Source organism: Manacus candei, unplaced genomic scaffold (genome assembly GCF_025592945.1).
Source record: "Manacus candei isolate 608988 ecotype Guabito, Panama unplaced genomic scaffold, ASM2559294v1 h1tg000029l, whole genome shotgun sequence".
NCBI lineage: Eukaryota > Metazoa > Chordata > Aves > Passeriformes > Pipridae > Manacus > Manacus candei.
Genome location: NW_026138077.1, coordinates 2,697,103 through 2,718,190, shown reverse-complemented (window position 1 = coordinate 2,718,190; position 21,088 = coordinate 2,697,103). Strand labels below are relative to the sequence as shown.

General features: G+C 45.5%; 1 protein-coding gene across 10 annotated transcripts in view; it reads right to left on the bottom strand.

Annotated features, from left to right (window-relative positions):
* LOC127472607 (arf-GAP with GTPase, ANK repeat and PH domain-containing protein 1) overlaps positions 1–21,088 on the bottom strand; it is a 314,949-nt gene that overhangs the window by 186,447 nt on the left and 107,414 nt on the right. For all 10 annotated transcript variants that reach the window (XM_051791074.1, XM_051791078.1, XM_051791075.1 and 7 more), the window contains exons 4-6: positions 12,837–12,922; positions 8,990–9,131; positions 5,353–5,487 (exon numbers count right to left, since the gene is read on the bottom strand). In XM_051791074.1, the coding sequence (XP_051647034.1) occupies positions 5,353–5,487; positions 8,990–9,131; positions 12,837–12,922 (363 nt within the window). The remainder of the gene's footprint in view (positions 1–5,352; positions 5,488–8,989; positions 9,132–12,836; positions 12,923–21,088) is intronic.

Genomic DNA, 21,088 nt, shown 5'->3' with positions numbered 1-21,088 from the left:
GTGAACGTGTCATTTACGGGTACGGAGCCGAGAGGGGGACTGGAAACCAGCCCGTGTGGGGAGGTAAGTCCGGGCGAACAAACACTGCTGAAAAAGCCGCTGGAGCGAAATTCGTGTTTCCAAACTAAATCATCTCATTTATTAATGGCACAAAGAGTTGCAGGCAGGGCGAAGTTTCCCGCTAGAGTAGGCTCAGGACAAAGCACCCGCACAGCAGCAGACGGCACAGAACAAGGTGGGTCGGGCGGGTGCGTTTCCACATTCCCGTCGGGATTTTTTCAGCCTATATTTCACCAGCGAAGGGTTGGAATGCTCCGGGTCGGTCACGCCGGGGCTCCGGCGCTCCCTGGCGGCCGCTCCCGGGATCCAAATTCCAACGTGAACCGGAATTAACGTTAAATTCCAGCGCTCCTTTAGGCGCCGACGGGGCCTCGAATTGAACCGGAGCTTAAACCTGGGGCTTAAAACCAGCGGGGGCTCGAACCGAACGCGGGCCCAGCGCTTGTGGCTCCCGGCTAAGCCTCAACACCCAGGGGAAAAACTACATCCCCCCTGTCTCTTTCTTACTAAAAATAACCCCAAACAAACAATAAACAAACCACAGAAGAGGAAAACACGACTGTTTGGACTCAAGCCCCCCAGCTCGTGTTTTCCCGGTGGTTTTGCCGCACGGAGGCTGTCCCTGTGTCAGCAGCTGCTCCAGCCCAGCCCTGAGCCCCGGCACATCACTCCAGATGCTGCACCAAACCCAAATCCGAGGAATTCCAGGAGCCAAAGGAGGTTCTCCCCAGCTCTGCCCCTCACTGGGGTCCCCCCAAGCCACAGCCTCCCGCCCGCTGAGCGGAGAATCCCCCAGGCCACATCCAGGGCCTGAGCGAATGTTGCCTCTTCCCAAAACAGCCGTCAGGATGGACCGAGACTTTATTTGCTTCCCATTAGGCTGATTAACATTTCCTAATGAAAACACATCTATAAAAGCTGACTTGATGATGCTGACGGCAAGTGACAGCCCTTCCCTGCACTCCGGCTGTACCAGGATCCATTTGTCAGCTCCCATCCCCTAATGGAGAATCGGTACCTCAAGGTTCCCCTTTCAGACACCTTTGTCCATCGCCACATTAGAAATGTTATTTGCACTTGGAAATAGAATATTGCTGGTAAATTTTTACACAGAGTAGAACATTCCTTAAAAAACTTAGTTAATTTGCAAGTAAAGCATCCAAAAATAATTAAGGTAGCACAGCACCAGAGCTAACGGCATTGTGAGGCACCTGCCACCACACACCTGCAACTCTTGCCTCAATATTCACTATTTTATTGCTATTTTGGGCAGTTTTATTTCAAAATCTGTGTGTTACAACCAGCCACACAAAGTAAAACTTCCTTGGCTGGACTCAACTCTGAATCAAAGTTAGACCCAAACCCTTTTGTTTCACACCCCCCAATGCCAAGCCATGCTGATGGTAAAATTTTATCCTCTAAATGTTTGAAGGTCTGCTTCTCTGTGAAGTCAGAGAATCACAGAGCACACAGTTAAATGGGTCAGAGAAAATCTCAACATGAAGCAGGGAGGGATGAGTAATTATGGATACATGATGAACAGAAATAAAAGCAATTCTCATGCATTAATGGTACATCAAGCTAATTCAAGAAGGCTAAAATCATTAAAAAGGCATCCTGGGGCAGTACACAGTCATTACAATACTGTGCTGACAAGAAATATTAAAATAATCATTTCCAATGGCATTGATAAAATCCATTCTGATAAGCAGGGGGAAAAAAATCCACTAATTCTTAATTGGGAAATCTGAAGAAAAACGGATCTTATTGGCATTTATCTTCCTTTTTTTAAACACATTTTCCCCGTTCAACAACTATAAACACCACAAACTAAATAAGAATTTATTCTCTTCCATGCCTGGGTTCCACTGGAACCTGGAATTTTTCTTTTTCATTTCAGCCTGAAATTCAGGACCTGCTCATGCAGCTGCAAATTCCAACAGTATCTGATATTAGACCCAAGTGGGACAAGGCTGAAACACCCTCTAAAATGGTCAAAATCCTGTTTCACTTCAGCAGCATTCATCGGACTCTACAATCTTGGAGGTCTTTTCCAATCCAAGTGATTCTATGATTCTGCTACAATCAATACTGAGCTTATCAGCTGTAATGGAGCATTGGGAACGATTTATTTGGATTTAACTCAAGAATAAAGTAGCATTTTCATGCTAACAATAATCATTCAAGTTAAATTATTTTACCACTCAGCTGTGGGGAAAACAGGAAGTTGAGTTATAAAGACAAGAATCATAACAGACGACCATGAACAGTTCAGTGGCTGCTTGCAGGGGAAAAAATTAGTGTTTTAATTTCTAACGTGTGTGCAATGAAGGAGTAAAAGGCCCTTCAATGCCATTTCCAATTCCATCCTCTGAAAGGTAGGTCTGCATCACAGCAAGGAACAGCACAAACAGGAAAAGAACCTACATTTTAGAAAGAGCTTGTAAAACAGCCTAAACTAGGAACTGGTGTCACAGTCCACTGTGTGCTAAAAAAAAAGCCTCTGGGCTGGTAACAGGGTTTGGACAACGGCAGTGCACAGCCAGTTTCAGATTTACCAACTCAGGGCTCCTGAGAAACAGAATGGGGAGGAAGAACAGTGTGCACTCAGAACATAAATTCTGTCGTAAATCAGAGGTGATGGAAAACACTGCACAGAGTTCAACTTGATTTAAAAAACATCAAATGGGAGTCACTGAGTGCAAAATAAGAGCACTAAAGGTAATGTGACTAAACCAAACCCAACCTGCCTATTGCATCCTTATTCTAAACATTCAAAGGAACTGAAGTGTTCCACAAAGTTACAAGCCACCAAAAGCTGAGGGACCTTGGGCAACATACTGAAATACCCTCACAGACCCACCAAAGAAACACCTGGAGGATATAATCACCAAGCATCACCTACCCTGGAGTACAATAAACACTGATTAAATCCTACACCTAAATCCTATCCAGCTGGGAGAAAAGTCTAAACATAATTTCAATACACAGAAGACATCTTAATAGGTGTAGTAGCTCCATGTCTTGCATACAGCTACTAAGTTGTCAACATCTCTTTTTCCTGAGTTACACAGTAAAAAAAACCCACCTGTCTTATCCATTCAGCTGTTAATGAAATGCAATAATTGCCTGTACCCCTCCCAAGCTTGCTGAAAAACTCAGATAATTCAGGAAGGCTCTGGCCCCGACTTACAGTTTCCTCAAAATAACAGGAATTGCTTAAGAACACACTATGTGAAGACCCCTACTTGGCCTACCCCTCCTCCCATTGTCCCTTCTTTTCCTAGTTCATTGACAATATTTACATCAAGAAGGGTTTTTTTCAGGTCACATCACAGAACCACAGAGTGGTTTGGAAGGACCTCAAAGTTCATCCCATTCCACCCCTTGCCACGGGCGGGGACACCTTCCACTAGACCAGGCTGCTCAACTCTGAAGTTCCACAAACCAAGTGTCATTTAATCAAGTGCTCCCTATTAGCAGCTTGCACTGCTCATTCACACCCCCTCATTTAATGGGGTTAAGAAGTTGCTTTGTTTGCTGCTGAAATAACCAGCAAAAATTCTCAGGAATTGGATCCGGTCCCAGACATGTCTGGCAAGCGTAACCCATTTATACAGAAGCATTTCTAATCCTATTAGTTGGCCAATATTAAAGATCTGGTTGCCCGCCATGTAGGTAAAACAAAACCTTGATATTTCTTAAACACATGAGCTCTGTCAATTCTTTCTACTTACTACTAAATTTAGTAGAGAGACAAATAAGCCCCCTGGAAGCTTACAAGTTTATCCCACTAGCTTTGTGCCAAGAGACTTCTCTCAAAGGGTCCCTGAGAAAGAAAAAAAAAAAAAAAGAGGAGCAGACAGCAGAAAGAGCCACAAACACCACGACTTGGAATATGTAATTAAAAATCTAACTATAGCTAGCGCTCCAAAATAAATGTGTTAACAACAAAAACCCCTAATGGCTGTTGGAAACTCCTAATCAATACAGAAAATCTAGGCAGTGAAAACAGTAATTTTTGCAACTAGTTCAAGAGAAAACAGGGAGCAAAGCACAAAGATGCAGCTTGAAATCTGATCAAAAGGACAAGTAAAAACATCTTATTTGGAATTAAACTACTGCAGTGCACATCAGAATTTTCCATGTAAAATCAGGATGATTTGCTTTTTTCTGTTCCCCATGCAAAAATTACGATGATTTGCTATTTCCCCCCACGCAGACAGTAGGATGTTTTGCCTTTTTATTCCATGTAACAATATGAAATTTTTGCCTTTCTATTTGAGAGGCCTTTGTACACACCTCTGCTGGATGCTGAGGGGAAAGTGCCTCACATAACCCCAGACAGCGCAGGAATCTGCAATGAACAGCTGACACCAAACCAACCCACAGAACTAAGGAGCTCTGAGAAACATTTACACTTAATTAAGAAGGTTTTCAGACACAGCCAAACTGCTGTGATGAGGGGCTGACCCGTTCAGCCACCAGACGAGCGCAGTGAGAGGAAAGCCGGCAAAGCCTCCTGGTGGAAATTCCACTAGAGGGGGCACAGAGCCCATCTCATGCAGCCACGCTCCAACCTGAGGATCAGGGAATCACACAACACCCCGAGTTGGGAGGGGCCCACAAGGATCATCAAAGCCCCCGCACAAGGCTCTCATGGAATCACATGATAAATAAAGCACAGTTTGGGTTGGAAGGGACCTTAAAGCTCATCTCATACCACCACATTCCACTACCCCAGGTTGCTCCAAGCCCTGTCCAACCTGGCCCTGGACACTTCCAGGGATCCAGGGGCAGCCACAGCTTCTCTGGGCAACCTGTGCCAGGGCCTGCCCACCCTCCCAGGGAAAGATTTCTTCCCAATTTCCAATCTACCTTCTCGTCAGTTCAAAGCCAGCTATCTACCTCTCAACTTCTAACACTCCATGAATACCACGGTACTCAAATTTTCAACTTTTCAATTACTCTGCACAAAGAGCTTCTCCACAAGCACTAAATCAAATCAAAGAAAACTTTGCTAAAATAAAGCAAGTGCCGAAGAGAACTGAAAATTAAATAAAAGTTAAAAACAGACGCTTAAGACTAAAGGTGCTGGTAGGGAAAACATCAGCGTCAGTGTGCTGCGCTCAGCACGAGGAGCCTTCCACTCCAGATAATGTAACAAAGTCCCTAAAAATAAGCATTTAAACATTACTGAACGCTTGGCAAACAGGGCAATACCTGAGCTATCAGACACAGGTGGTTATTTAAAGACTGAGTGATATACTGGGTGAAAAAGGTCTCGTGTACCGTCATGGAAGACTCTCTCCACGTTGAGCCCGTACGTGGCACAGGTCTCGTAGTAGGTGCATCTCTTGAGGTCATTTGACAACTTCCTGGCTCTGGCATCATCGATGACCCGGGGGTTAGTGGAGCTTATGGCATCTGCAGCAACAGCAGGGAAAAACAGGGATTAAATATCATCTGAAAACATCATCTTGTCAGTCGGAGTCACAGAATTGTTAAGGTTGGAAAAGACCTTTAAGTTCATCAAGTCCAACCATCAGCCCAGCACCACCACCATGTTCACCACTAAACCACGTCCCCCAAGTGCCACACTCACATGCTTTTGGAACACTTCCAGGGACAGTGACTCCACTACTGCTCTGGGGAGCCCCTTCCAATGCTTTACAACCCCATCCGTAAAGAAATTACCCCTGATGTCCAATCTAAACCTCCCCTGGCACAGCATGAGGCTGTTTCCTCTTATAATGACCAGCACCCCAAACAACCAATTTAAGTACAAACCATGAGAATTTCAGAATTTTTAGAGATGCCAGGGGTTCACATCACTAATGTTACACCTCCTTACTAAAATCACCAGCACGCCGATTCCAAAAACCAGGGGAAAAACCTCCAATGCTTTTTGTTTACCTTAAATACATATATTTAGGTCAGCAGTTGCAAAAAAGTACACAGTCACAGGAAATAACATGAGATCTGAAGTAAAATGTACCTAGCAAAACAAGTGGGTGATTACTACAAACATGTCAAATGATTTTCAGGCCTCCTGTATCAGTTCCTAACAAGTAACTAGTGTGTGAAGCACAAAACATGATATGCTTTTAAGAAACAGAACATTTTCAGGAGAGGCAATTAAAAATGTGTTGATGTATTACAGTTAAAATAAAAATAGATACAGCTATTGAAGTTGCCCCATCCCTGGAAGTGTCCAAGGCCAGGATGGACAGGGCTTGGACCAACCTGGGCTAGTGGAAGGTGTCCCTGCCCATGGCAGGGAATGGAATAAGATGAGCTTTAAGGTCTTGCCAACCCAAACTATTCTGGGACTCTATGACAGGCACCAATTTCAACATTTACAGCTGCCCCAAAAGCTGTCCTAAAACTCTGCTCCTAAGCATGAAGTCAGTGCCTATTGCAAGGCTGGATTTGCGGCTCGGCCCTGGGCATGACAGGACCCTCCCTCAGCTGATGTTATCATTACCTTCTCATCAGATCCACTGAACACCAATACAGCAGTTATTTGGAAAAATAACAGACGCTTTTTTTTTTTTTTTCAGCAGAGGGCGCTGAAAACATTTAACCAGAAAGGAATTGATAAGGAACACCGGGGCTTGGAAAAGTTTGCCTTATTGTTCTGGTCAGGCTGTGGCACTGAGCTGGCTTCAGAAGTCAGGGGAGAACATCTGAAAGCATCAGGCAAGTGCCACCATTTGGAAGAGATTTCATCTCATGTCTCATTTCAAGAATACCAGTCAAAACCAAGGAGTCCAGGCTGGAAGGGGCTTGGAGCAATCTGGGATAGTGGAAGGTGTCCCTGCCCATGGCAGGGGGTTGGGATGAGATTATCTTTAAGATCCCCTCCAACCCAAACCATTCTGTAACTCTGTGATATCAAATAAGTATATTTCAAATGTATTTTAACAGGTGTATTTATGTATTTCATATGTTGCATTGCACTGCACTGTTTGACTGTCAAGTATAGCCAAAAAGCTGTATTTTTATCCTGATGCTTGCTCTCAGAATTAGCAGTATTTCCATCTTTAGCCACATTTTTAAAAATCCCCTTTGCATCAGTGCTGCAACAGAAAGTGAACTTTGAAAAAAAACCAAATTCCTTCCTTGTAATAACGGGAAGGAGATGGGAAACCATACCCCAAAGAGTCAGCAGGGCACAAAGAAAAACAGCTCAGAGAAACATTTCCCCTTCGCCTTTCCAGCTCCAGCTCCACGCCGACAGCGCGGCCCTTCCAAGCAGCTCCTTTCTGCTTTTTGGTGTGGGTTCTGCTGCCCTAAGGCTTTTTGTGTCCCTACTTCCCCTTTCACTTCTCATCATCTGTTTCCACCCTGCAGCTGGGTTGTGATTGCTCCCTCCAGGCTGTCACCGCTCCGTGGGAGGCAGAGCGAGGCAAAGTGCTCCCTGACCACAGGGCTGACAAAAAACAGGCTGAGAAAGCAGCAAAAAGCTTCCACACAACCAAACCAACTGGCACAGACCAAAGAGGAAGATGGCCAAAACTGAACCTACCAGAACAACTCCTGACACTTGTGTTCTCCCTCTAACACAGCACAGTAACCTAGTGATAGACTTGGAAAGAGATCTTCCAGAGGGAAGGAATTCAAAAGGAGTGAGGAGCGGCTGAGGGAGCTGGGTGGAGGCAGGTGGGGCTCAGGCTCTGCTCCCAACCAATAGGATCAGAGGAAACTGCCTCAAGTTGTGCCAGGGAAGGTTCATGTTGGATATTAGGAAAAATCTCTTCACCAAAAGGGTTGTCAATCCCTGGCACAAGCTGCCCAGGGAGGTGGTGGAGTCACCGTCCCTGGAGGTGTTCAGAAAACATGTGGATGTGGCACTTGGAGACACAGGTTAGTGGTGGCCTTGGCAGTGCTGGGTTAATGGCTGGACTCAATGATCTTAGTGGGCTTTTCCAACCCCAATGATTCCACGGTTCTGTGATCTACATGGCCAGGAGCAGAGCAGCCTCAACTCTTGAGTGTCTACTCCACGCAGCAAACCAACCACAGCACGGGAAAGTGGTGAAATAGTAAGGGATGCACTGGCAAAGCAAGGCAGGGAATATCCAAAAGACAACTCAAATGCCAAAGACACTGAAAGATTGTAAGTACCATTCCCTTGCCAGATTTCCCTGTAGGACAGCTGTGATTAGCTGCTGCTCCAGAAAGAATTTTGGAAAAACTGGGGGGGGCCTGTCTCAGGTGGCAAAAAACTGCATTTCTGTTTGATACACAGAGGTCTCCTGGAGGCACTGCATGGGGACATGGTTCAGTTCTGCTTCCCAACGTGCTGCTGGAGGTTTTCCACCCCTGATCCGTTTGCCTCTTAGCAATGGCAAGGTGTTGAACACTTCTAGACTGCCAAGCACTTGGAAACTGGACTTTAGACCTTCGTTACACAACTGATGCACCAAATTCAACGTGAGCATGTCCCTGCCAAGCAAGAAAACCACTGTGAACAGCAAGCACTGAAAATACTATTTAAAAATCTCCTTGTAAGTCATAACATCCTGGAATAGCTTGGGTTGGAAGGGATCTCAAAGCTCATCCCATTCCACCCCCTGCCATGGGCAGGGACACCTTCCACTAGCCCAGGTTGCTCCAAGCCCCGTCCAACCTGACCTTGGACACTTCCAGGGATGGGGCAGCCACAGCTTCTCTGGGCAACCTGTGCCAGGGCCTCCCCACCCTCCCAGGGAAGAATTCCTTCCATATCCCCCCTCTTTCATCCCTGCTGGAGCCCCACACCCCCTCTCCCAGAGTGCAGCCAGGACTTTTGTCTCCCACCTCAAACCACTCCTCACAATGCCCCGGCCCTGCTGCAAAGGGGAAAGGACAGGACGTGGCTTTGCCAGCCTGGAACAGTCCCTGTGGTCAGAAAAGCAGCCCTGGGAATGAAGCCTGCCCTTACCCTGTGTTCCCACCAGGACCATGGGGATCTCACTAGTGTTGCGATAGTTGGCCATCCGGCTGTAGTAGTGGTACACGGTCTGGAAGCTGACTTCATCCTCCAGGCTGAAGACAAAGATAACAGCATCCACCCACATGGCAAACTGCAGGAGGAAACCAGAGAGGGCAGACTGTGAGAACAGCAGCACAGAGGGGAAAAGAGAAAAAAAGAAAAGGAGAAACATTCTTACCTTCCTTGGTGGGAAATACACAGCAGAGAAACTTAGTGACAATAACCAAAGCCTTAAAGTGGCATCAGCTTCTAAAATGATGAATGTCCTCACTCTGCAGGGAATGGGGGTCTGGGAGGCACCAAATTTTTCCCCACACTCACAACGGCATCCCTTCCTCACTGGGGTCTGATACTACAAGCTCAACTACTATCAGTGCACGTTGGGTCTGATCCCCAGAAAACATGGCAGGCCCAGATTTCCGAACCTGTGCATTTTACATGTGTAACACTTATGTCCAGGCACGTGACATAGTGTGGTATTCCCCCCCTGGGATTTCCATGCATGCATGCTCATGTTGCCAGGACGAGCTCTGCTAGGAATTCTCACATCTCGAGCAGTACCCAAACCCAGTAATTTGAGATTTCCAGTCCCTCACTCTACACTCTCCATTGAGCCAACAGCACCGAATGCCTCATTCTGCTTTCAGAGGAAGAGCAGCAGCAGCCTGCTAAGAGACATGCAGGTGCACAGGCCAAGGCAAGGTGCCCTCAGGTGACCATGCAAGTGGGAAGGTTTCAGCTCACAAGTAATAAGAAAGAAATAAGACTGTTTAAAGACATTTAACTTAACAGTGAACACACACAGGACATCAAGAAAAGACTGAAGTTAAGCTTACCTCACTGCCTTTATTTTTGCCTAAGTGACTCCATTCCTACCCAAATTTAGAGCAATGGAAAGAAGCTTCAGCCATGGGCATTTTCATGCTCTTTGTGTCATTACTATGTGTCAGGGACACTGGGGGGATGCTGAACAGAAAGGGCTGCAAGGAGGTTCACTGGGGAAAGGTTCTGCATATTCAGGACTGTCTTTGTATGGACACCAAACACCACCTTGTCTGTTATGGTGTAAAAACAGCCAGAAACGGTTTGAGGTTTTCAAGACAGTCAGGAAGCCAATGTTCCAGGGGGTAAGGACAGGACTGGCGACACACAGCACAGTTACTGCCAGGATAAGGTCAACCACCACACTGGGAAATCTGAACTGTTCAACCCAGAAGATGTAACCAGAGGAACTGGAGACAGCAGCGTTACTGTGGGTTTGGGTCTCACTATAAATAGTTTTCTCTGGTTGGACTCAGCACTATCATGCCAAGAACTCCTCCCTACAACTACAATATCCTTAAAGTCTCCCTAATCCTTCTGAGTATTTGCTCAGTGTGCAGCAGCAGCCTTCTAATGAAGATCATTTTAAAACATCCACAGATTTATACAATGCAGTTCCTCCAGACACAGAATATTTCCAGTAATTTCTTATTTCTCTTTTTATGTTGAAATAAAGCTTCATCTTTGTCGATATCAGACCTGTGGTACTAAAAACCCAAGGAATTTTGGGAAACACACGAGGTCTGGAAATGCTGGATGTCTTATCCACAGCACTGTGCAGGGAACGGCTTGAAATAAGAGTAGGTCAGCTGCTGTAACACAAATCCATCCTCAGAGTTAGGACTGTGTGAGCAGAGCTGGTAGCTCAAGGAAAGCTCAAAACCAAATTATATATAAAAAAAAATCTTTACATTTCAAGAAAATAGCATGCAACAGCCTGTTATAGGTCGGTTACTATGTTAATTGGGTTTTACAACAGGAAATGGAATTATTTTCATCTTTGAACAATTTTATCTTAGACAAAGAAAAGAGAGATCATAGACCCACGAAGTGAGTCTTCAGGGGAGTCTGTTTTCTGTCCCTTCCTGGCAAAAAGAAGGGGAAAGCAACCTGGGGAAGTCTCCCTGGCCCAGTGCCAGGAACAGCACAGTTCAGTTCCTTATTACATACTTACCTACTTACATTTTTATTATAATATAAACTTATCCTCCTTAGGAAGTCGTAAGTCTATCCCAATTATTCATGAACCCAGAAATGAACTTTTCATTCCAGGAATTAATAAAACCATTGAAGACTTTCAATACACGTGAGACCTGAGATTATACCCAAAAACTCCAAAGGGGATTTACCTGTGAAACCCATGTGTTGAAAGGTGAAACAGCACTTAAGGTGACACCTTAGACCCCTCCATCCTTATGACTTGCTGAAGAACAAATCTGAGCCATAGAAGAACCACAGAATGGTTTGGGTTGGAAGGGACTTTAAAGTTCATCCTGTTCCACCCCCTGCCATGGGCAGGGACACCTTCCATCAGACAATAGTAATTAAACCCCCAAGTTTACCTCACCCAGACCAAAAGCACACCCCATGCCTGTTCATTAGTCTGCACTTAGCTGAGACAAACTCTGAAAACCCAGTTCTCTGGGCAGAAAAACATTTCCCATTGCTGTGTGTACCTTAACACCTCCAGTATTCATGTTTTTAGATGAGTGAATGTTCTCTAAGCACCAGAGCCTGGAAGCTGTGGGGAGCTTCAGCCAAATCCTTCCCAGCCCCAAACAGAGCACTCCTTGTAGGCTCCTGCTGACAGGGCTAGAGATGTGCCAGCAACACTCATTTTTTTGTCTTTTAACTTCCTTCCAGGATGTCTCTCTCCGTCTCCATTTCCTCCACCTCCTTTCTCTTCCCCTTTGTCCGGGCACCTTCCCCTCCTGCAGCTAAAGTGGTGCAGTGAAACCCGAGCTGCTGCTGCTGGCACCGCTCCCCTTCAGCTGCTCCTGATGCTCAATTATTGCTTGTTTGGAAGCTGATCCATCCCTGAACAGCCCAGCAAAGCAAGGACAGCAGCAGCCAACACGCTTGGGAAACTCTGTGGGTGCCCAGGTAAGGAGAGGAGGAGGAGGAAGATGTCCAGGACAAGGACAGTGCCAGCAGACATGCTGGGTCTGTGCTGATTTAAGTAATGGCTCATTTAAGATGGGATAGTGGGAAGAAATCCTTCCCTAGGAGAGTGGGGAGGCCCTGGCACAGGTTGCCCAGAGAAGCTGTGGCTGCCCCTGGATCCCTGGAAGTGTCCAAGGCCAGGTTGGACAGGGCTTGGAGCAACCTGGGCTGGTGGAAGGTGTCCCTGCCCATGGCAGGGGGTGGGATGAGATGAGCTTTAATGACCCTTCCAACCCAAACCCTTCTGTAATTCTATTAACTCCTGACGTGTCACCTGCTGTGAGAGAAGGAGGTAACACAGCACACACAGAATTCCCAGTCAGAAATCCAGGAACTCAGTGGTGCTGAACTGGAACTTGCCAAGTTGAGTCTTAAACAGCAAAATACGGAAGCAGCAGGGAATGCAAAGATTTGGACACAAGTATGTGTGTCACTGTGTGCATGTCTACTTCATATTTTAACAATTTAGAGCTTTAAGATTGGAAGAGAACTTGACTGTAACATGCAATTTTGTCACCAGGGAAACACACGGATTGGGCTTTCAAGAGACATTAACTGTATATCCTCATTTACACAGTTTTACTCGTAATACCAAATATTTTCTACCCAGACTCTTTAATGCACTGTAATTGAAATCCCAAACATTTTCTGAATAAAATCTTTTTCACCTGAGGGCGATGTAGGAATTTTCCCAGCAGAAGGATGAGAGGGACCCAGGGCAGAACAAAGCAAAGCCAGTTCTTTTGAAGGTAGGTTTTTAAAAGCAGGGAAAGCGAGGCTTCAGGCTGCCAAGGCTCTCAGAGATGCTCACCTGAGCCTCCGGAGGGCCTCCTTCATCTCTAATCAGCAGCAGGTAGCTTTGTCCATCAACTACTATCTCCTTCTTGAATCTCCCACCTGTCACACAAAGCAGCTCGTTAGAGACAGCAAAGGCACAACACGCACCACAGAAAAAGGCTTCACTTGTGGAAAAATGGGGTCCTCAAGGTCTTTTGCAATTAACCACGTACTGTAATGTAAGCTGAGTTTATATGCACACACATAGGAATTACTTAAGAAAGGTAAGGCATGTACTTGCCTTTTTTATATATACATACAGATATATTTTATATATATATATGTATGTAAGTAATAAGGATAATGTGGAGAAAAGCCAACGACTGCATTACAAACAATAACTCCTACGTCAGGTGTCCCTGGTTTTCATACATATGGCTGGAACACCTTCTGTATCACCTTTGTTTTATATAATAGTGAGAAAAGTATCTCTAGGAAAGGTAAACATGGGACAGTTGTATACAAACAGTGTTGCCTATTATAACCAAAATCGGTTTCCTGTGGGGATCAGCATTTCCTCAAGGGAAGCCCAGTTCTTAGAGCACACATGGGATGTTATGGAAATGAGAGTTCTATATTCAAACACCACAGTTAGGGGAAAATACCAGACACATGTTAGACAAAGAAGCTACAATGGTGGTACCTCTGCAGAGATGTGCTAAGCTAACAGAGAACGTCGTGCTGCTGACTCAGGATGGGTCCCAGACCTGCTCTGCACAGCCAGATAAAGAGTGGAGCTGGAGCCTTCAAGCACATCCCAGCCCTGCCCCTGCTGTTCAGGGAGATGCAGAGCACTGGGTGCTTTGCACACCAAAGAGGTACCTACCCCAAGGCCGAGGCACCTGCTCCTGCTCCCTCCACTCCTCCCTCCCCTGGCTTGGGGGACTCCAGGCCTGACCCCAGGGCAGGCTTGGAATTGCCTCCTTGGGGGCTAAAAGCCTATTTTGGGCACTCTGCTGTGTCCCTTCAAAATGACAAATCCCATTGAGGGCTGCTGGTGTGACCGAGCCTAAGCCAGGATTAGCAACCGTGGCCTGAGTACTTGGGAGGCATTTAGGCTCCTCTCCTGGAAGCAAACCCACTCTTAAGTCCCCACCTAAGACCCAAAGTCCCCAAGGCCTCCTGCTTAGCAAGACTCAAGCTCGCAGCTGAGCTGTTCACGTTGAGATAAAACACTTCTATCAACACACCCTAAACCTCTTCCTTCATCCCTCTTTTTTTAAACTGGAATTGTTTCTAATTTGAACCCCAATTCCCAACCACACACTTTAAAACTTGTCACACTACCAAAACACCACCTTTAAACATGTGGTAGGTAAGTCAGCAAATACAGGGTAATGCTGAGCCTCAAAACACAACAATTTGCACAAAAATTGCTGCCTTAGGGGAACACCACACTGCCTTAAACCCACCATTCCCCAGCCCAACCGCAACAGCAGCTCTCAAACCAAGATCAATTCACAGTTCAGCTCTGTGCAGTATTTAAGTATCTTTAAACACACTTTGTGTTTAATAAAAGATGTAAGAATGGGGCTGGTGGTTGTGGTTTTCTGCTGGTTTTTTTTTGTTGTTGCTGTTTGTGGGTTTGGGGTTTTTTAAAAACCTTTTCTTTATAAAGCTACCCTATCATTATTACTCTATTAGCTGTACTAAACATGCAACAATTAGGACTATCACATTTCTGGCTGTTTAATGGCACGGGAGCAGGAGAGCTACATATAGATTTTCATTTCACTCACAAACTGGATTTCAATTTTGCCTTCGCAGATCCAGTGGCAGATAAATATATATCATCAGTGAACTTGAAAAGAACAATCAACCGTAAAGCTTGGAAAGGAAAACCAGTCTCGGCTCTCAGGAACTGGATTTCTATTAATCAGACCATTATTTCTATATGTTGTCAATTAATTGCACGTGCTTCACACTGAAGTGTTAAACAAGATGAATTACTTAATATAGAGCCCTCCAGGGAGGCTCTTGAAAGCTGTAAGTAACAATGGCAAGGCAGTATAGACGTGATTGGAGAGTGAAAGTTCTGCCTAATTGCCATTTCCTATTTCCTTTTTTTGAGCACTGAAAGTTCACTCAGATAATTATGAAATACCACGAACTGCATGTGGTTCAGGGCCAACTTATAACTCCCCTGGTCAACAGGACGCCTTGCAAGTCTCACTCTATCTTCAGAGAAGGCACAGACAAGGTGAAATAAAACACTTAGGCAGAGAATTGAAAAATATTCAATTGCCCTGATCAAATGTGAGCACTAAGATTTATTCTTCTTGGTCACTACTGATTTGGGTGGCGAGAGCAACTTGGAGAAGGGTACTATGTCTAAAAAATACAGTTAAAAAAATACAGTTAAAAAAAATAAAGTTATCCAACAGCTCTTTTCCTGCAGGAATCCACACTAAATGACCAGGCTTGTGGACCTGCTCCGTGCCTTCCCCCAAAGCACTGTGTGTGGAGCTCGGCACAACCCCAACATATTGTTATTTCCAGTATTAAATTCAGATCTTGACATGCTGTCCCACTTCACCAGGACTGTCACACAGTCAGTTCAAATCTACTCAAGTGGCTCCTTCATCCTTAAAAGCTGGATATGCTCATTAGCTGGAACAGTCACATCCTCACACATCCTCCATTTCTGTTTGGGTTTAGGTATTTCATGATAAATAGTTTAAATTTAATACCCCCCAACCAAACTCTTTAAAGAATGATCTGCATTTCCATTCTGTACTAAATATTTCAAATCAAATCTGAAGATCCAGAAATGTAACAGCAAACTCACGCTCATCCCTCAAGTAAGAATCATTTTATGCAAATCTCAGCTCACAGCAGGATGCATCCCTAACAACTTCTGTGTCTACAGCATTATGGAGCCCTTTTCATGAGCACACCACAAAATTAGGAGCTGCACAGGACAGAGACTGAGAGTGCCTCTCTCAATATCAAGAATTTACACAAACAAAGGCATAAACAGTGAAGAATACACAGAGCAAGGCTGTGTACCCTGCAGATATCTGTGACTGCAGGATTAAGGCAAACAATAAACTGACTCTGCCTTTGACTCGAGCCTTGATGAGACCCATCACTGGTTTGGGGAAACCAAAGCAGGGCCAGGGCAGTGATTCTGGGATGGTTCAGTTTGGACAGCACCACGGTCATTGTTTTTAAAAACTTACATTTCTGGAGTTCGTAAAGCACCAGAGGGAAAGAGGAATCAGAGAGATCAGCCAGTTCAAATACTGAATTACAGCAGCCTGTAAATACGTCAGGACGTCTCCCACAGCTACAAGACAGGCCTGTGCTCTCCTGAACATCCCTGTGCGTGATGGAGCCACGAATTACTACCTGAACCAGCAACACCCAGAACAAAGAAATGACCTTCTCAGTTTAAAGGAGGAGCTCCAAACCCACAGCACTATTCCCACGGGAGGCACTCGCTCTGCTCTAGTCCCATCAGTGTTGTTACACAGCAGCTCTTTAATGAGGGGATTTCCCAGCTCGCAGATGTACCTGGGAGGTCACAGGGACACAGGCAGCCTGCAGCACGGCTCCAGGGACCTGCACCGCTCCTGCCAGGGCACCACAGGCACAGGAAAGCACGTTATTCCCAATTTTCCAGGGCTAGAACATCATCTGTTCACACAAACGTGTACTGAATCTTGCAGCAGGTGGCAAACATCACTGCTGTGCCCAAAGCCACCAGCACAGGGAGTGGGACATCTGAGAACACCATCAACCACCCGCTCTCCCAGGTGCATCTGCTCAGATTCCTGCTATAAAACAACCCACACAAATATACAGCTTTGATCAATACAAAGCTGAATAAATTCTGTGCATCAGCAATTTACAGCCTAGCCTGAAGCCCCAGCACAAATCAGAGCACGGGGCTGGGGGGGATCAACAAAAGCCTCCTAATCTCATTTTCATGCACAACGCTCTCTAGGTTAGTGCTCAGAACCAGCACTAGGGCAAAAATTATCCAGGAAGAATTGATATGAACTGTAAACACAGCACACATTTGTAATCAAAGGTGCTGTATATTACAAAAGCTGGCTGTTACATGGGGAATTCCAGGGCTGAAGGCTTTAATCCAGCTCTGACAGCCTGGTTGGGAGCTGGTCCACTGAGGATTTTCATCCTGTATCCCCAGGCCCCACTGCACTCACCAGGCTCTCCACTCAAGCACATTGCCACGGGGATGAAGATACTTGGCCATATGAGGAAGATAAATTCGGGGGGCCGGCCACAAACAAACCCAGGTGGTAGCTGAACGTGTGCTCTGGCAGGGCGAGACAGGGGGTGGGACTGCAGCAGCTCTGAAGCCTGCATTTCATATTCCCAATGACACGTGCATTCTGACAGCAGCAGTCAGTTGTCTTACACATGCACACTCTCTCCCTTTTTGTTCCTCAGAAGATGGGAAAGAGTGCCAAGAATCAGGCTCCTCTTCAGGGAAACACGTTAAGAAAACCTCCATTCAAACCTAGTGGCCTTCTAGTTTGCTAGTCCGAGATTTTTATTCAAACAAACTACTTTAAAAATGTTTCCCCCAAAAAGCGTATTACTACAAGGATGCAAACCCTACAAGAAGGATTAAAACTAAATTTACATGTGGTTGAGCTGGGTCGAGTGTTTAACCATAGAAGTGCAAAGACTGGGGAACCACCACTCTCACATGAGACTAAATCTGCAAGCAGATCCCTGCAGCGGGTTCCCAGGAGAGCACCTGGCTAAAAAAAACCCAAAAAACCAACAAAAGCAACCTAGATCGAGCCCTTCAAACCCCACCATCTGCTTCTCCCAGCGGGTCTAGGACACAGTTTAGGAGATGCATGGATAGGTCTCCCGAAGTATGAAGCCATGCCCCGTTACAGTAAGGTACCCCCACAGGCACCATGTGTGATGCAGTATCACAGCACACAGACAACCTTTTCTTTACATAAAAACTGGCATGGAAGCACTGATATATGGCCTTGCAATTCTGTGGCAAGAGGGTTCACTGCTGGAATTTCAGAAGCAGCTGCAATGACATTTACCAACTTAATTTTGAGATATAATCACCGACGTGTTTTCAGTGCCCCCCTCCCGGAGGGTCCCCAGAACCTGGTGGTGATTTCAAAGGAGATCAACTCAATTTTAAGCTTTTAAGGATTCAGGAAAACAGCTTATACTTAAAATAAATAAATAAATAAATAAATAAATAAATGAAATTAGCTACTCAAGTTGCACAGAATCACAGAATATTCAGAGTTGGAAGGGACCCACAAGGATCATCAAAGTCCAACTTCTGGCCCTGCACAGGATCAGAGGCCAAATTTAATGCCATTTAATAGGGGTTAGATGGAAAATGGAAAGGTGGGAGGTTCCATGCTGAGGACAAATAGAGGCAGTTATGCTGAATGCTATTTTTCAGAGGTCTGTGGTCTCAATTCCAAGCAGCAGAGGATGTAACTGGTAGAGCAGTGCAGCCCTGACCCACCCGACTGGCACTGCAACTTCAGGAAACAAGGGACAGAGTGACATCCTGCTGCCACCCACTCTTGGCTCAACACCAGCCAGTGGGCAGGACATAGGCAGCAGTGCCTCCCATTAACCTTAAACAGCTGCAACAAGCATCTAAAGAAATAGAAACCCCCAAAACCCCGTGGTGTTTCACAGGCCAGTATGGAGAGAGCATTTATTGCAGTCGACCCCACGTTATTGCACACAAATGCAGTTAAGAGACATTTGGGTGCAGGGAGGGAATAATTCCCCAGCAGAGTCTCTCTCTGCAAGAACAACGTGGCAAAAGGAGAAGCCAAAAGTACAGTGAACTTCATCCTCTGGCCATCCAAGGCCAGGCTGGACAGGGCTTGGAGCAACCTGGGCTAGTGGAAGGTGTCCTTGACCATGGCAGGGGTGGGACTGGATGGGCTTTGAGGTCCCTTCCAACCCATTCTGTGATTCCATGGTGAACAGGCTGAGATTAGATCCAATGTTATATCTCAAACAGAGGGAGAGGAAGGGACCAATTAACCCCCAAGATAAATGAGAAAACAGCAGAGCCAGCCTGGGAGCAATTACATTTCCTTCATTCCAGGGAGAGGGGAGCAGAGCAGTGGATGTGCTACTTTCACTATAAAGCTTCCTGCCCTCAGTGCAGACTGTGTTAAGCCAATTAGAATAAAAACACTATCCTGTGAGTGCAGACACAGAGGTAAAACCACCCTGTCCTCATCAAGTGACTCCTCTGAAAAATGAAGGATGATACCAAAGCAAGTTTCTGCGGGAGCTTCGCCCCTCCCACACGCAGCTTATTAACAGCCTGGAAGGTGGAAGTAACACAGGCTACTTAATTTCTAGATAATGAAGCAGGAGGGACTGCAATTATCTTAGAAAATTGGACTGTACTTCAACGTGACCATAACGAGTTGGAAAAATAGAGGGGAAAAACAAAAGCAGCATCACAGGGCCAAATGGAGGGACCAACTCCCTGCAGAGAGATGGGGCAGGATGGAAAAACCCTCTGGCAGTGCAGAGAAGCAGCTGGGAATTCCTTGTCCTAGCCCGTGTCACCATCCCAACCTCAGCCTGCACAGTCCGGGTAGGGCACCACGTGGAAGATAAGGACCAAAAAGGTGTGCCTAGAAAATACCCAGTAAGAAAAATAAGCGTATTTCACTGACAGCAGGTGCAGAGCGTTACTTACACATCACACCCACTAACTGTACACACACTGCAAGTCTAATTTTAAAAGCTGATTTTTATCAAGCCAGCTGGAGACAAACAAAACCCAGAGTCAGCTTCTCTGGGCAGGATGTGACACCACTTTAGTACACTCCTACCTGTCTCCATCACCAGCCTTTTCAAGTTTTAAAAGCTGACACCCCAAACCAGCACTTTCCAAACAAAGCTCCTCACAGAGTCAGCCCCGTGCTCTTTTTCGCTGCAGTTCTTTAAAAGTTGCCTTATCACACATTTCATCTTCCAGACAAACCCACCCTACACCTTTTTAATCTAACACATAATTCAGCTGCTCAAAATTTCTGCTTGACTTCACAAACTTCCAACATAATTTCAAAGATTTTAACCTAATTACTAACAAACCCTAAACAGCATAACCAAGATAGGCCAAAAACTTAACTCCTAAAAGCACTGAACCACAGATTCCAAGCCCTTTTTTACCTCTCTTTTTTTAAATATCCCTTTGCTTTTTATACATAGTTTATAGCCAGCTTCTATAACACTGTCCTTTCATTACAGTTTGACATCACAAATAGTAACCCTGAAGTTAGAACTGGACTTAGCTGTGATCATACTATAATCTGTCCTCCCTAAAATGGGTACTAACACAGTGACATCCTGTGCAAATCAACGAGACCGCTGAGAATTCATCACACTGAATAAAATCAGCTCCCTCCCATTCCCTGCCTTCTGATACAACTTCCCAAAACAACAACAGATTTCAAGGAAGGTGGAAATTTAATTCATTTAACTGAGAAATTAAATACAAGCAGAACAAGAAACATGTTCAAAGAACACACTAAGATTTGGCTTTGGGATCAAGAGCGATATAATGGGCTACATTCAGAAATACACCCAGGAGTAATATTTGAAAAACAAAGTGGGAGGGAGGTCCTTCTTCCAGCAGCAGCCACTCCAAACTGGTTGCTGACTCAGCAGTAGAAAGCAGGGAGAACTGGAGAGTTGGAATCCTGGAATCACACACTCAGTGAGGTTGGAGAAGCCTTCCAAGATTAAGTCCAACAATTGACCCAGCACTGCCAAAGCCACCACTAAACCATGTCCCCAAGTGCCACATACCACGTTTTTGGAACACTTCTAGGGATGGTGACTCCACTCCTGCCCTGGGCAGCCTGTTCTGATGCTCGACAACACTTTTGGAGAAGAAATTTCCCCTAATATCCAATTTAACCTTCCCTGGCACAGGATGAGGATGTTTCCCCTCGTCCTATTGCTTGTTACTTGGGAGAAGCCACTTGTATTGCTATTAAGAGCAGCTACAAATCTGCATTACAGTTTTAACTGGGGACACAACATTCCAAGAAGCCTTTTAGGAGAAGGGCACAAATCCTAAAGACACTACTCATCCAAACCTTGGAGTATTCAAGGTGCAACATGTTAAAGACATCACCTTAAACAGCTCAGAAAGGGAAGCCCCTTGTAGGAAACTGCTTCTTCAGCACCTTCTGCCCAGGAAAAGAGTAAATTCTTGAGTTC